At 36.8% G+C, this 17,194-nt stretch overlaps 1 protein-coding gene across 5 annotated transcripts in view; it reads left to right on the top strand.

The window, feature by feature from the left end:
- The window catches only part of Herc3 (HECT and RLD domain containing E3 ubiquitin protein ligase 3), a 132,401-nt gene that overhangs the window by 37,600 nt on the left and 77,607 nt on the right, over window positions 1–17,194 (top strand). For all 5 annotated transcript variants that reach the window (XM_046458855.2, XM_046458854.2, XM_046458856.2 and 2 more), the window contains one exon: window positions 14,486–14,645. In XM_046458855.2, the coding sequence (XP_046314811.1) occupies window positions 14,486–14,645 (160 nt within the window). The remainder of the gene's footprint in view (window positions 1–14,485; window positions 14,646–17,194) is intronic.

Below are 17,194 nucleotides of genomic sequence, written 5' to 3'. Positions count from 1 at the left end.
CATGAAAGATATACATGTTTATTGCTCACAACTTAAATATCCATATGCAAAAGAAAATTAGAAATACTCTAATTTACCACCTGAAAAAATTTTTACATCAATGTGATTATTAAAATGAAGTAATATCCTAAATACCATTTTCTAACCTACTTTTCCATTTTGTATCTCATGAATATTTTTCTGTGATGATCATTTTCATACAGCTCTACATCAGTATGCTTTTTGGGTCCTGGAGATTGAAGCCAGGGCTTTGTTTATACTAAGCATAAGATCTACTACTGAACTCCATTCCCAGTGCCTATATTATCCTTTTTAATGACTGCATATTTGATTTTATAGTATTAAATTTCAATCTCTCTTTCCCTCCTTTTAATAGCAATGCAATGTACATTATTTCTTTAGATATGTTTATAGAAATAAATCTCTTAGATCAAAGGTTATACAAAATTTTAAGGCTTACAATACATTGTCAAAACGTTTGCCTTAAAGTGTGTGCTGATTGATAACATATTAAGTTTGATATCTATTTTTTTTTTGGAAGGTATGGATCAAATTTATATCATAATTTCAATTTGCCAATTTTTTCTTCATTCTTTTTCTAAAAGCTGATAAACTTATCTCTGTCTTTTGGCTTAACCAAAGTTAATTTTTAGGTTTACCATAGTTTAAATGTGAAGTTAAAGATAAAGACTTTTTAAGTGGCCTCCTTGAAAAGAATTGGAGAGTGTTTTGTTGAGATTGCAGTTAAAATATGTCAACTTCTCACTGTGTTTTTTGTGACTTCGCATAGAGGGCTTTTTTATTCTCTTTGGGGTTGATCCATGGGTATTGGTTGCCTTCCAAGGAGGCCAAAGTGAAAGATATTTGAGCTCTAAGGAAGCAGTTAGTTCCACTGGTTGAAAATTATGAGAGGTAGATTTTCACTCTGGATGAGAATAAATGTTCTAGTTATGATACTTTTCTAAATGGTCCTAACTTGGTTCTTTCACTTCTGATTGATGTGTAGTTTTTGTTTTCTCCCCCGTTAAACTAATTAATTTCCAAGTTTTTAATTCTGCACATATTTCTGATATATTTCATAAATCAATGTAAGTATGTTAGAATAGTTTGGAAATAATAATCTAGAGCTTATATCTTCTTTATTATATATATGAAATACATTTTTCAAATGCTGTAGTCATTCACCTATTGCTTTTCTCAAAAGAATAGAACTCTAAAAACATTTATTTCAAAAGTTACTGTAAATGGTATATTTGTTGCTCAATTTTAGTTTTTATAGGTGTTCCACATCTTGGATGATGAGATTTACCATGTTAATTAATATGAGTTACAGCACTGTAAATTGCCTGTGAGCTCTTTGGTAATCATTCAAAACATCTTAAAACCTGACTTTTTTGTATTTTGGTTATCAAAGACTTTCTGAAGTCAACAGGTAGATGTTCCCTAGCATTTCTTTAATATTTCAGTCTTTCATAAAGATGTCTGAGGCCAGCCGACTGTGGTGGCACACCTGTAATCCAGGCAGCTCAGTAGACTGAGGCAGGAGGATTGAAAGTTCAAAGCCAACCTCAGCAAAAGTGAGGTACTTAGAAACTCAGTGAGACCCTGTCTCTAAATAAAATACAAAATAGGGCTGGGGATGTGGCTCAGTGGTTAAGTGCCCCTGATATCAATCCCCGATACTCCCCCACCACCAAAAAAAAAAAAAAAAATGTGTGAGGCAGTCCTCTTTGAACTTCTAGTTTTTTTTTTTTTTTTTTGATACTGGAGATTGAACCCAGGGGTGTTCAGCTACTGAGCCACATTTCCAGACCTTTTTTATATTTTATGTAGAGACAGGGTCTCAATGAGTTGCTTAGGGCCTCACTGAGTTGCTGAGACTGGCTTTGAACTAATGATCCTCTTGCTGCAGTCTCCCGAGCTGCTGGGATTACAGGTGTGCACCACTGCAACTGGCTACCCACTCTAGTTCTTGTAGATCCCCAAATAGGCTGTTGTACAGAAGCAGGTCATTGTATGGCAAAGGAAAGATCTATGAAGGATAAAGCATTCATAGTAGCATGTGAGCTGAAGTTTGAGGGGATATGTTATGAGAAGTGCATAGTTAGGTAATTTCATCAGTGCATTGACTCAAGAGCAAAGTGTAGGTCCTCTTGTAGAAATGGCCCAGGCCTCCCAAAATGTTTAGACCAAAATAGTTAACAAAGAAAATAGGAAGATAGCTTAGGAAAAAGAACCTTTCAAGACACAGAAGCAAAGAAAATGAGGAGGAGAGTGCCTAGTCACTTTAAGAGTCAGTAGGGCCGTAGGGAAAAAATCAGGTACTAGGACATTCTCTATGTTTGGGAACTGCTGAGGAACTTGGATGTATAATATTGTTTTGAGTGGCTTGAGGAAAAAAGAAATCCTGAAAGAGTAGTATGCAGTAGCAGGAGGTAAGAGGTGCAGGAGGGTGAGAGTTTCCTGCAAACAGGAAATCAGAGCTGGGGGGTCACTGTGAGGAGTTGGAATCTACACAGCGGAAGGGCAGAGAGCTGGGTTTCCCACAGCAGGTTTCTTATTCTCTATTATAGAAAAGTATAGCTTTAGAGTAGACAGTTGGGAAACCCAGGAAAGAGTTTCTCCAAATGATGAAAGTTCAACCCCTTTTGTCATACCAGCTGCTGACAGTTACTTTACTTTGTTATGGTTTTATTAGTTAAAAGTTCAGAATCGAATATTGATCACTGATTTTGTATATTCTGTATACTTTCCACCCAGCTGCTCATGTTATTAACTTCAATCCATTAGGGGTCTTTCTCATTAGAACAGACAGTGAGGGAAATGAGTTAATTTCCCATTATCCATGAATAGAGTATTCACTTTATCGGTTGTGTTTTACTAATTTAAAATCTATCTAGTTCTTTCCCACAAGGGCAACCAATATAGCTTAGTGGGTATAATGGGCTTTGAAGTCAAACAGATCTGGTATTCATCCTAGCTCCCCACTATTAGTTGTGAACTGTGCCAAATTAAGTATCTTGAGCCGAGAATAATCATAGTTAGTGCTCTTGGGTCCAGATTGTTGCAAGGAATAAATGTCGGAATCACCCATCTATCCTCTAGGCTCATATCATCCTTCTCTGTTACCATACCCTTTGACACTTAATGCCAAATATTCCATTAACTACAAAAAATTTAAAAATTAGGATGCACTCAAAAATCAAGGAGAATTAATCCCTATAATAGAAGTCATTGAGCTGCTGACTTGCTCTAAGCAGCAGTTTGTATTTGTCCCTACCACCCTATTACTGTGATTCCTTCAGAGTTGGTAACATTGCTGAAGACTACGAAAGACTTAAAAAGTGTTGCCATCAGAGGATCAGAGAGAAAATATACTTTTATCCTCAAAAAATGCTGAATGTTTCTTTTGTGTGTTTAATTATGTGGGTTGCGTTTTGTTTTTTTTTTTTTTTTGTCACCGTCTGTAAAACATAGCATATCAATCAGCAGAGACTGCAAGTGAAAATGTGCACTACAATCTGACTGTTCCCGTCTGGAGACAACGGAATATTCAGGGGAAGAAGTAAATGGGACAACCATTGGCAAGTTGGCTTAACCTAGGGAGTAGATTCTAGGAGAGTGGTTTACTAGGACAAGTCTCTAGCCTCAATCAGATGGGTGCAGTTTTTTGGCTTTTAGAACACGGAGAATAAATTGGTTATGTGTAACCATGGTTTAATTTCCCTGCAGTCTTTGCATTATTGAACAGTACTTATGCCTTGAGGCTGAAAGTTTTCTTGTGGTAAGGGTGGTTTTTGATGTCTGTTTGATGGTTGATATGTGATGGGACAGGAATTGGTTTGCTTAGAGCTTGATCAGACTGGGAGTAAATGATAATTGTAATCTAGACATGCCCTACTAAGCTGTGATTAAAAATAAGACTAAGAGTGATGGTATTAAGATTTTGGAGTGAGAAAATAATTGTCAGGTCAGCTAGCTGACAGTTCAGTGCTCATCGGTACAGTGGAGAAACTGTTGATAGTGTCATTTTAGGGGGTGTGCTAAAATTCAGGCAGGAGAGGGTACTGGTTGGCAGCAGGAAGATCAGGTGTGGAGAGGCAGGCTTCAATCATGAATGAATGAGGCTAGGTCCCAGGCCCAGGGGAATGGAAAAATCTGCCCAAGTCCTGCAACTGGTACAAGATGGAAATTTGGTTAGAAGAATAGTTTGAGTCACCTGAGCTCCTCTGGTAGGGGTTCCTTACACTTGCAAAATGAGTTGAGACTGTTTATGCTCTGGCAAGACTGACTTGAGAAATAGCTTTCTGAGAAAAGCCACTTAGGTGTTAAATATTTTGACAGCCTTACATGCCTGAAAATGGACCCTTTTATCTCCCTGTCGCATGCATTTGTGGTTACTATAGCTTTGGTAGTATGTTTTGAAGTCAGGTATGGTAATGCTTCCACTTTTCTTCTTTATCTCAAAATTGCTTTGGCTATTTGGGTTTTATGTGTTTCCATACAAACATTTTAGGAGTGTTTTTCCTACTTCTATGAATATCATTAGTGTTTTGTTAGAGATTGGATTGAATCTGTAGATTACTTTGGAGTATGACATTTTAACAATATTAGTTTTCCAATCCATGAACATGGGAGGTCTTTCCCTTTTTGGGGGTGTCCTTTTCAGTTTCTTTCATCAGTGTTTTTGTAATTTTTCTTTTTCTTTTCCTTTTTTGGTAGAGTTATTTTACCCCTTGGTTAAATGTTTCCCTAGTAGTTTTTTTTTTTAAGCTATTGTAAATTAGACTGTTTTCTTGATTTCTTTTTCAGATAGCTTGTTTGTGAATATAGAAAAGAAAAAGCTTCTGATTTTTGTACGTTGATCTTGTATCCTACAGTGTTACTGAATTCATTTATCAGTTCTAATGTTTTTTTTTTTTTTTTTTTTAGGGGGGGTCTAAGTTTTTCTATAGATAAAATCATGTCATCTGTGAACAGAGGTAGTTTGATTTCCTCATTTCCAATTTGGATGCCCTTGTTTACTTTCTCTTGACTAATTGTTCTAGCTATGAATTCTTGTACTATTTTGAAGACAAGTGGTTAGAGAGGGTATCCTTGTCTGGACCTACATCTTTTAGGAAATACTTCCACTGTTTTCTTGTTTGGTATGATGATAGCTATAGGCTTGTCATATATGACCTTAATTTTGCTGAGATAGGTTTTTTGATTTTGATTTTTTTTTTGATTTTTCAATTTGTTGAGAGTTTTTATCATGAGGATATGTTCAGTTTGATTTAATGCCTTTTCTGAATCTACTGAAATGGTCATATAGTTTTTGTTCTTCATTCTGTTGGTGTAGTATATCATTTGTTGATTTTGTATATGTGGAATCATCCTTGAATCCTTTGGATAAATTATATTTGATCATGGCATATAATCTTTTTGATGTGCTATTGGATTTGGTTTGCTAGTGTTTTAAGATTTTTACATCTGATCATCAGTGATATTGGTTTATAGTGTTTTTTAAAAATATTTTTTATTTTTTAGTTTTAGGTTGACCCTGTATCTTTATTTAATATTTATGTGGTGCTGAGGATCGAACCCAGTGCCTCACGCATACTAGGTGAGCACTCTACCACTGAGCCACAGCCCACCCCCGGTTTATAGTGTTTTGGTTTATAGTGTTTTTGTTGTGCCCTTATCCAGTTTTGGTATCAGGGTGATGCTGGTTTCATAGAATGCATATGGAAGAATTTCGTTCATTTTATGTTTTTTAATAGTTGAGAAAAATTGGTATTAGTGTTTTTTTTTTTTTTCCTTAAGTTTGGTAGAATTCAGCAGTGGGGCCATCTAGTCCTAGGCTTTTCTTTTTTTGGTAGACTTTTTATTACTGATTTCGTTTCATTACTTATTATTGCTCTGTTTAGGTTTTCTGTTTTTTCATGTTCTTTCTTAGTAGGTTAAATGTGTCTAGATATTTGCTAGTTTCTTCTAAGTTTTCCAGTTTGTTGGCATGTAGTTGTTCATGATAGGTACTAATGGTCCTTTGTATTTCTGTGGTATCAGTTTTAATGTCTCCTTGTCTCTTGACTTTATTTATGAGTCTTCTCTTTTTTCCCCTTAATTTAACTGGAAGTTCTTCAATTTCATTTTTCCCCAAACCAACTTTTTGTTTCATTGATTTAGTTTTTTTTTTTCCCACAATACCTTCATTTTATTTATTTATTTTTAGGTAGTGCTGAGAACCAAACCCAGTGCCTTACATTGCTAGGCAAATAAGTGCCTACCACTGAGCTACAACCACAGCCCTTGTTTCATTGATCTTTTGTTTTGTTTTGTTATTTTATTTCTGCTCTGATATTTCTTTTTACAAATCTGGGGGTGGATTTACCTTTGCTTTTATAGTTTCTTGAGTTGCCTTATTAGATTGTTTATTTAGAGTCTTTTCTCTTTTTAATGTAGGTGCTTATTGGTATAAATTTATCTTGTTAGTACTGCTTTTGCTGAATCCCAAAGATTTTGGTATGTTGTGTTTCTGTTTTCATTTGTTTGAAGAAATTTCTTGATCTCCCTTTTGATTCCTCCATTGGCCCATTGGCCATTCAGGAGCATATTGTGTAATTTCTATGTATTTGTAGACTTTTAAAAGTTTGTCTTTATTTCTAATTTTGTTCTATTGTGGTTAGAAAAGAAACATGATGTGATTTAAATTTTTTGAATTTGTTGAGATTCTTTTGTGGTCAAACATATGGTCTCTCCTGGAGAATGTTCCATGTGCTGATGAGAAGAATATGTATTCTATAGCTGTTGAATGAAACATTCTATATATGTCTGTTGGGTCCATTTGGCCTATAGTATACATTAACTGTGTTGCCTAGTTGATTTTTTCTGTCTGGATGATCTGTCCACTAATGAAAGTAGGGTGTTAAAATCTCCATCCATCTGTATTGGTGTCTATCTCTCCTTTTTAGATATAATATTTTCTTTATTATATTTGAGTGGTTTGGTATTGGTTTTATATATATATATAATATATATATTATATATATTATATATATATAATATATATATTACATATATATATATATATTTTATATATATATATAGTGTGTGTGTGTGTATGTCTATATTTCATTCATTATGTGTTTTTACTTTCATTCTATATGTGTTTTTACTGGTAAAGTGATTTTCTTATATGCAGCATATAGTTGGGTCATTTTTAAAATTCATTCAGCCAGTCTATATCTTTTAGTCGGGGGATTTAATTTACATTCTAGGTGGTTATCAATCCATTTATATTCAGCCGACTCCTGTCAATTCATTAATTGCTTTCTGGTTTTTATGAATAGCCTTTGTATTTTCTTCTCTCTTATTGTTTATCTTTGTGGTTTGGTGGTTTTCTGTGTAGTCACAAAGTTGAATTCCTTTCTCTTTGTTTTTTATTTACAGTGAGCTTTGTACTTCTTTGTTTTCATGATGGTAGTTATTGGCCTTTTGCTTCTAGATGTAGCATTTCCTTAAGCATTTCTTTTTTTCCCCCCAAATAATTCTTCTTTTTATTTCATTTTTTAATTTGTTCTAAATAGTTATACATGACAGTAGAATGCATTTGACACATTGTACACAAATGGAATACAACTTATCCTTCCTCTGGCTGAATATGGTGCAGAGTCACGCCATTGTGTAATCATACATATAGGGTAATAATGTCTGTCTGATTCCATTGTCCTTCCCCTCCCCACACCCCCTCCCCTCTCCTCACTCCCCTCCCCTCACTCCCCTCTGCACAATCCAAAATTCCTTCATTCCCCCTCTTCCCTCCCATTATGGGTTAGCATCTGCTTATCAGAGAAAACATTCAGCCTTTGGTTTTTTGGGTTTGGCTTATTTCACTTAGCATGATATTCTCCAGCTCTGTCCATTTATCTGCAAATATCATAATTTCATTCTTCTTTAAAGCTGAGTGATATTCCATTGTGTGTATGTACCACATTTTCTTTATCCATTCATGTGTTGAAGAGCACCTAGGTTGGTTCCATAGTTTGAGGGCCACAGCCAAGTCAGGATGACGCATGGCATTTTTGCCAGAAGTAGTGGTTGAGAGGTGACGCCAGCGAGCCATTAAGATGATGACTTTTGAGGTCTCGCGGAGTTCCCGTTGAGTTCCAGTTGAGGTCTCGCGGGGATTCCTGAAGAGTTCACGTTGGTTGGAAAAGTTCCGGGGGTGGGAGTTCCAATGGGTGTGTGGTGTGTTCCTGGAGGAGCTGCGTGGGTGGCATTCGGGAGAGTTCCCGGGGAGTGTGCAGGTGGAGTTCAGAAATAAAGTTTGTTCCTGCTTGAGTGGCTTGTGATTTGTGCCCAGCCAGACTGCGGCAGTTGGTGGCCTGTGTGGGGAACGCCTGAAGCTCGGAGGTAAGTGAAATTGCTCGCCCCTGAGGGAAGGCGAGGGAATGGGTGACCATTTCAAAAAACAATGTGTTCTTGTTTTGATTTGTTTTGTTTTTGTTTCAAGCTGCCTATCCCTAGAACTTTCTCAGGCAAACAGGGAAAAATGGTTGGCTCAAGGTTTGAAGTTGTTCGCCCCTGAGGAAGAGATAGAAATAGACCACAAATGCACATGTCAAGAAAATAGGAAAATTGATACAACGATTTTTTGTTCTGTTTTTGTTTCATTTTGTTTTGGTTTTGTTTTGTGTTATCTTGTTGGGTTGCGTTATCTTTATAGTAGATTAGAAATTAGTAAAAAACAAACCGAAAGAGTGTTAAGTAAATTGTTAGAGGTTCAGACCATGGAGAAAGACATTTTAGATCAAGTAAAAGAGAAGGTCTCTCGAGCTAGTCAGAGGAAGAAAATTTAAAGGAGGAAGAACTATCAGGAAAAAAGTTACAACAGGAGGCTGCTACTAACACCTTTCTATCACCAGAGGGCGTAAGTGTCCAACCAACAGCTCCACCTATAGAGACAACATATGCTATGGGGCCCCCAACCCCCGTAGTTGACAGATGGGATCCTGAGACAGGACCTCAAAGATTAGCATGCCCTGTACTTGAGCAGGCAGGAGGGCAGCGAATTCACCGTGCTTTAGATTTCAAAACAGTGAAGCAGTTAAAGGAGGCTGTGACAACCTGTGGTCCCCAAGCACCCTTCACTGTAAGCATAGTCGAATCCATTACCAACTTGGACATGACGCCAGCAGACTTGGCTAGCATGTGTAAATCTGTGCTAAATGGAGGACAATATTTGTTATGGAAGGTTGCCAATGAGGAATTTTGCATGGAGACGGCTAGGGGAAATGCAGCAGCCGGATACCCTCAAAGAAATCTAGATATGTTGTTAGGAAAAGGACCTTATGAGGGTCAACAGCAACAAATTGAATATGATCCTGCTATAAATTCACAAATTGCTGCAGATGCAGTTAGGGCATGGAAGACTTTACAAGGACATGGAGATTTACAAGGTCAATTATCTAAGATGGTACAAGGAGCTAATGAACTTTACGCTGACTTTGTAGATAGGCTTATTCAAACAGCTACCAGAGTTTTTGGGGACACAGAACAAGCAATGCCATTAATTAAACAGCTAGCCTTTGAATAAGCAAACAGATGGTGCAAGGAGGCCATTAGACCATGGAAACATGGAGATTTAAACACATATATCAAATTATGTAGAGACATTAATGAACAAGGGCAAGTCCTGGCAGCTGTAGTACAACAGGCTTTAGATGCCAGGCCGAAAACATGCTACAATTGTGAACAAACAGGACATTTTAAAAGGAGTTGCCCCATAGGAGGAGGGTTTAACAAAGCTACGTATCAAAGGAGTAGAATACCGGGTATTTGCCCCCGATGCCGTAAAGGGAGACATTGGGCTAATGAAAGCCGTTCTCAAACCACCATAGAGAGTACTCCGTTATCAAAAAATGGACAAGGACCAGGTGTTTACCCATGATATTGTGGAGAAAAGCATCGGGCTCCATTGCCAAAAAACGGACAGGGGGGCCCAATGCTCCAGGGCCCACGACCACAAATATACAGGGCACTGGAGGAACCCAGCGACACCATCAGGGTAGTGCCCAGGACACATTGTCTATTAGATCTCTCATCAGACAAACCAGAGGGAGCGCAGGGTTGGATATCTGCGCCTCCGCCAGAGCAGTACTAACTCCAGAGATGGGAGTTCAAATCATTCCCACAGGGGTAAAAGGACCTCTTCCCCTAAAAACAGTGGCTTATTATTGGAACGCAGTTCTTCTACTCTAAAAGGACTTATGATAAGTCCTGGGGTAATTGATCCCAATTATGAAGGTGAAATAAAAATTATAGCTAGTTCTCCAAGAGTTATATCAGTAATTTCACCAGGAGATAGAATAGCATAGTTATTAATAATACCCAGCCTGCATGATAAATTTTCCAGTCATACTATAGAAAGAGGTTCCAGGGGATTAGACTCCACAGGTGTAGATTGGGCTGTGCTGTCTTTAAATTTAGATTCTTGCCCAATGCTAAAACTAAATATTCAAGGATATGAATTTAATGGGCTACTGGATACAGGTGCAGACTTTAGCATCATATCTCGTCAAGAATGGCCAAAACATTGGCCATTACAACAAGCCACTCAAACGCTTCGAGGCCTAGGAGTAGCAACTAATCCCCATAGAAGTGTAATGGTATTAGATTGGAAGGATCCTGAAGGATGTGAAGGAACTATACAGCCATATGTATTGGATCATCTTCCTTTAAATTTATGGGGATGAGATGTCCTAGATCAATTAGGTTTGACGTTAAGAAATAACATCAATCCAAATGCACCCACTATTAGGGCTAGACAAGATTTTAGGAAAGAAAAAAGATTAGGAGAACAAGAACAAGGTATAGCAGCACCAATACAAATAGATCAAGAAATAGATAGACATGGATTGGGTTTTCAGAAAGGGTCACTGAGACAATCAAAATTACTTGGAAATCAGAAAGACCAGTATGGGTTCCTCAGTGGCCCCTGACTAAAGAAAAGATACAAGCAGCCCATGCCCTGGTCAAACAACAATTAGCGGAGGGACATATACAACCTTCTGTATCTCACCATAATACTCCAATTTTTGTCATTAAAAAGAAATCTGGTAAATGGAGATTATTGCAAGATTTAAGAGCCATTAATAATGAGATGGTTATTATGGGACCTGCTCAATCAGGGATTCCTCAATTGTCTGCTTTGCCAAAAACCTGGTATGTTTTAGCTATAGATATTAAAGATTGTTTTTTTTTTCAATTCCAATTAATCCTGAGGATAGTCCATGTTTTGCATTTACTATCCCTGCACTGAATCATGAAGGTCCTGATCAGAGATATGAATGGAAAGTACTCCCCCAAGGGATGGCTAACAGCGCAACTATGTGTCAAATTTATGTTAACAAAGCAATTCAGCCACTTAGAAATCAAAATCCTGAACTACAAATATTTCACTATATGGATGATGTATTGTTAGCACACAAAGATAAAAACACATTGCTAGAATGTTATGCCACACTTACAAACTTATTAAAAAATTATAATCTAGAGGTAGCAATAGATAAAGTACACTTAAATTTTCCAATTAATTATTTAGGAGTTATATTATTCTCAACCCTGGTCCATCCACCAAAAATTCAAATACGAGTAGATCAACTCAAATCACTTAATGACTTTCAAAAGTTATTAGGAGATGTAAATTGGATAAGGCCTTATCTAGGCATACCAACAGGAGAGTTGGGACCTTTATTTGATATCCTAAAAGATCCATCAGATCCAAATTCACCCCAAATGTTAATGCATGAAGCTGTTGTGAATTGAGCTGCTATAAACATTGATGTGGCTGTGCTACTGTAGTATGCTGATTTTAAGTCCTTTGGGTATAAATTGAAGAGTGGGATAGCTGGGTGAAATGGTGGTTCCCATAGTGGTTGCACCAATTTGCTGTCTCACCAGCTACATATGAGTGTACCTTTTCCCCCACATCCTTGCCAATACTTATTGTTGCTTGTATTCTTGTTACTTGCCATTCTGGCTAGAGTGAGATGAAATCTTAGAGTAGTTTTGATTTGCATTTCTCTAATCACTAGAGATGATGAATATTTTTTTCATATGTTTGTTGATGGATTGTATTTCTTCTTCTGTGAAGTGTCTGTTCATTTCCTTAGTGCATTTATTGATTGGGTTATTTGTTTTGAATTCTTTATACATCCTGGAAATCAATGTTCTATCTAAGGTGCATGTGGTAAAGATTTTCTCCCATTCTGTTTTTTCACATTATTGTTTCCTTTGCTGAGAAGAAGCTTAGTAGTTTGATACCATCCCATTTATTGATTCTTGGTTTTACTACTTGTGTTCTAGGAGTCTTGTTAAGGAAGTCAGTTCCTAAGCCGACTTAGTGGAGATTTTATCCTACTTTTTCTTCTACTAAGCATTGGGTGTCTGTTCTAGTGCTCCTTAGGAATTTCTTATGCTTCCAGTTTAGTAGTTAGGAATGCCTTCAGTTTTTATCTGTCTGCTACAGGCTTTGTTTCTTAATGATAGCTTTTGTGGTATATAGTATTCTTTTTTTTTTTTTTAATATTTATTTATTTATTTATTTTAGTTTTCGGCGGACACAACATCTTTGTTTGTATGTGGTGCTGAGGATCAAACCCGGGCCGCCCGCATGCCAGGCGAGCATGCTACCGCTTGAGCCACATCCCCAGCCCTTTTTTTTTTTTGATACTGGGGATTGAACCCAGGGCCTTGTGCATGCAAGGCAAGTGCTCCACCAACTGAGCTATATTCCCAGCCGCGTATGTAGTATTTTGACTGTCAGTGGGTTTTCTTTCATCACTCTGAATATATCATCTCATTCTTTCCTGGCCTACAAAGTTTAATCTGCTGTTACTCTAGGGACATTTCCCTTGTATGTATGCATTTTTGAGTCTTAATGGTTTTAGAATTCTCTCTGACTTCTGATAGATTGATTATAATATGTCTTGGAGAGACCTCTTTTGAGTTTAATTGGAGTTCTGGATATGCATCTCTCTCTCAAGACTTGGGAAATTTTCAGCTATTTATTTGTTAAATGTGCGTTGTGCATGTTTCTCCATCTCTTCCTCCTCTGGAATTCACATAATGCAAATATTTGTTTACTTAATCTGTGGGACCTTTGAGATATGGTTGTCTTTCACCTCCTGTTTGGGTTAATTAAAATTACCGATTTTCACATTCAGAAATTCTTTTCTTCTTCTTGATCTAATCTGTTGTGGCTCTCAATTTTATTTTTTAATTTCATTCATTTAATTATCCACCTATAAAATTTCTGGTTCTTTTTTAATGATATCTATTTGTTGTGTTTCTCATACGATGACATTATTTTCCAGATTTTATTGGATTGTCTGTCTGTATTCTCTTATCTCACTGAGCTTCCATAAGATCATGCTTCCTTTTTTTTTAGGGTCTGTTATTAGAGAATTATTGTGTACCTTAGAGTGTCATCTTTCCTTGCTTTTTAATTCATCTCTAATTGATGCCTATACATTCAGTATACCAGTCACCTTTTCCAATTTTTATGGAATAGAAAGATACTATTATGTAGGTTGTCTGAGGCTATGTTAGTGTCCTAGGCTGTAGGTGTTTGTGACTGTGGTGGTATGGTGTTTTTGTTGGGATTGGGGCTGCTCCCTGGCTGTATGTCAAGTAGGCATGGGCATGTTGGGCTCTGTGTCTGCTTTCCCTTTGTTCAAGTCTTCTGTTTCCTGGGGAATGGGATGCTGCCTGGGTTTTGCAGCTAGAATCTCAGCCTTTCTTCTAGGCCTAGGCTCTGAGCAGTTGGGGTTGTAGTGCTGCAGCCATCCATGTGAGTGGAATGAGGGTACAGATTTAAGAATGGAGATGTGCTATGGCTACTAGCTTTCAGGATAGGATGCACTCTAGTAGTAGGTGTGGTTATAAGCCCATGCCCATTTGGGCAAATTTTCCCGGAGACAGGTCCCCCTGTCTCCCAGGATACACACAAGAATATGTTCTGGAACTGATGGGAGAAAGGTCTTTAGAATTCTGGATATTTTTGTGGATAGGAGGAATGTAAATGGGGGTGTGTTTCATTGTTCCAGGCAGAATTTCACACAGTGACAGTACTTACAGGAATGTGTCTCATTCCCACTTAAATCTGGGCTTCTTTTGTTCATCATTTCCATTCAGACTTCTCCCTGGATAGAGAAGCACCAGGCACATGGCTTTATAGGTTCAGAGAACAAACGGGATGTGTGTGCTACTATAGGCATGTATGCTACCTAGTGTAGCTAAATCTAAATTGATAACATTTGGAAATATATAAAGTTTATAATCTCTGCACATATGCAGATTTAGTGGTTCTCTTTAAAAACAAAAGTCCTTAGTTCCAGAATGGGAGTGGAGAACTGTCCTATAAGGGTAATTCTGTGGAAGGGTAGCAAAATAACCTGTTTCTAAGATATACATTTTCTTCCTTTGGTTTGATCTCTTTCAGAACAAATTGGAGCTCTGGCAGATCAGCACATTATTCATGTGGCATGTGGAGAGTCCCACAATCTGGCCCTTAGTGACCGGGGCCAGCTGTTCTCTTGGGGTGCAGGGAGTGATGGTCAACTAGGACTCATGACTACTGAGGATTCTGTGGCAGTGCCCAGGTAAGAATGCCACAGAAAGGAATCTGGGCTTCAAGTCTCAATTGTTTTAAAAATTACTTTCTGCTTGTTGCTATGGCAGACTCCTTGTTTTTGTTCTGTTTTCTTTATTGTATTGCTGTTTCCTTTGTGCTACTGCTGTGCCTTTATATTGCTGTAGCACAAAAATTGTGATTATTTACAGAAATGTCTGCCTCTAGTTCAAAAAGTAAGTTGGTCAGGAACCGTATTTTATTTTTCTAGTAGCCTGGTTACGAGCTGACTTCCTGGCACTCGATAAATATTTGAATAAAAAAGGCATCTTTTCACATCTTAGATTTATCAACCTTCATAAGATTATAAAAAATCTGAATTATTCAGTTAAGTACTTTAAAGTAGAATCATAAGGCTGACTCTTATATGCCAAATTACCTTTAGCATTAAAAATAGCTAAAATATCAAATGTAGATTCTTTTATTTTTTAATATTTATTTTTTAGTTGTAGTTGGACACAATACCTTTGTTTTATTTTTATGTGGTGTAGAGGATCGAACCCAGGGCCTCACATGTGCTAGATAAGCGCTCTACCACTGAGCCACAACCCCAGCCCCAAATATAGATTCTTTAATGCAAAAATTAATATAATTAATGGTTTTGAATCTCTTAACTATTTACTTCTAAATTTTGTTTATTTCTTTTTTATTTTTGGGGGCGGTATTGGGGATTGAACTCAGGGGCACTCCACCATTGAGCCACATTCCCATCCCTATTTTGTATTTTATTTAGAGACAGGGTCTCACTGAGTTGCTTAGTGCTTCACTTTTCCTGAGGCCGGCTTTGAACTCTCAATCTTCCTGCTTCAGCTTCCTGAGCTACAGGGATTACAGGCGTGCACCACTACACCCAGCTACTTCAAAATTTTAGAAGATTTAGCCAAGTATCTAATAGATAATTCATCACTTAAGAAAATATTCAAAATAGTGAAGTTATTTTCAGATGATTTTTGCTGGGGTGGTGTCTGTCTGTTGAGGTTTTTTTTTTTTTTTTGTCATTTTACTTTGTTTATTTTTTATGTGGTGATGATGGGGATTGAACCCAGGGCCTCATGCATGCTAGGCAGGTGCTTTATCACTGAGCTATCTCCCCAGTCCTGTTGAGGATTTTTCATGATGAGAGAGGCTGTTAATTTTCTTCATTTAATGCCAGTTCTTTTATTCTACATACCCCTTGTACCACATGCTTGGTATACTGCATATTTCTATATACTAGTACTTGTTATGTTCTTTGTATTTGTTTCTTTTAATGTCTGATTTTTATTTCAAAACTTTGACTTCTTGATGGCAGGAGACCTGGATTATTCATTTTAATATTATCATTTCTAAGGGTTCCTGGTCCATACATTGCTCAGTATTAGGTTAATAAATGGCCTGTTTTCCCCTTCTTGTCCCCTTTTTAAGGACAGTATATCTCCCTCTTCCTTTTTGCCTTTCCTAAGTTTTTCTCTTTAATTAAAAGCTGTTTTAAGGGAAAAAGGAACATGGAGGTGAGAGCAATTTATTTCCTGATAAATTCCAGCCAGTAATGTCTTATATTATTTTTTCCAAAAATTAATTTGGCAGTAAGAAAAGAGGATTGCTGTATTTTAGTTACATTGTGTGTAACTTTAGGGAAAAATTTTGATAACATTAATTACAAAAATATTTCATTTGTTGGTGACCAAAGACTCAATTCTAAGTTTTTAAATCTCATTTCTTTTCTAAAAACAAAGTAATCTGTGTTATAGTAACAATTTAATTAATCATGTTTAAACTATGAATGACTTACAAGAACGATTTGTATAGTTTTAACTATATAATTTACTTGAAATAAATTATTAATACCATGGTATTTGGGAAGTAACAGTTTTGAGAACAAACAGCCTTGGATTTAATATTGGTTCTGTTACTTACAAGGTGAATGACTTTGGGCAAATTGAACTTTTCTAAGCCACATTTTCCTAACTTCAAAATGAAATTTTATATTTTTTACTTTATGGAGTTATTGGGAAGATAGAACGAGACGAGTAGGTAAAGCATAGTTTATGTTTGTATTGTATGTACCCCTCCTCTCCACCTCCAGGGTGTAATTTTTATATTTATCTTTGTTCTTTTGATCTGTTTCTCTTCCTAAATGTGATCATGAGGGTTGTTTGAGAATTGATCCAATAAGGGGACAATTTGTTCTGGGGATTTTTTATGGAAACTGGTCAGGAAAAAGGGCCGTTGCTGCATTGTAACTCCTAACACACTTGGTAGTAATGCATTAACATTTTTAAAATCAGCGAGATTCTATAAACTATTCATATATGTAACAACTTTGAATGACCAGGGAAATATTCTGAGTTAAAAAAAGCTAATCCCCAAGGGTATGTAATTTGATTTCTGTAACATTCTTAAAATAACAGCATTTTAGAAATAGAGGCTAGGTTAGTGGTTTCCGGGGGATAGGGTTGGGTAATGAGACAGGGGAGGAGTGATTATAAAAGTGCACCATGAAGAATCCTTGATGATGATCTTTGAACCAACACACATGAT

This window comes from Marmota monax, unplaced genomic scaffold (assembly GCF_021218885.2).
Source record: "Marmota monax isolate L192 unplaced genomic scaffold, Marmota_monax_Labrador192_F-V1.1 WCK01_AAM20220418_F8-fsc00002, whole genome shotgun sequence".
Taxonomy (NCBI): Eukaryota; Metazoa; Chordata; class Mammalia; order Rodentia; family Sciuridae; genus Marmota; species Marmota monax.
The sequence above is the reverse complement of the archived record's forward strand: the minus strand, read 5'-3'. Positions and strand labels throughout refer to the sequence as shown.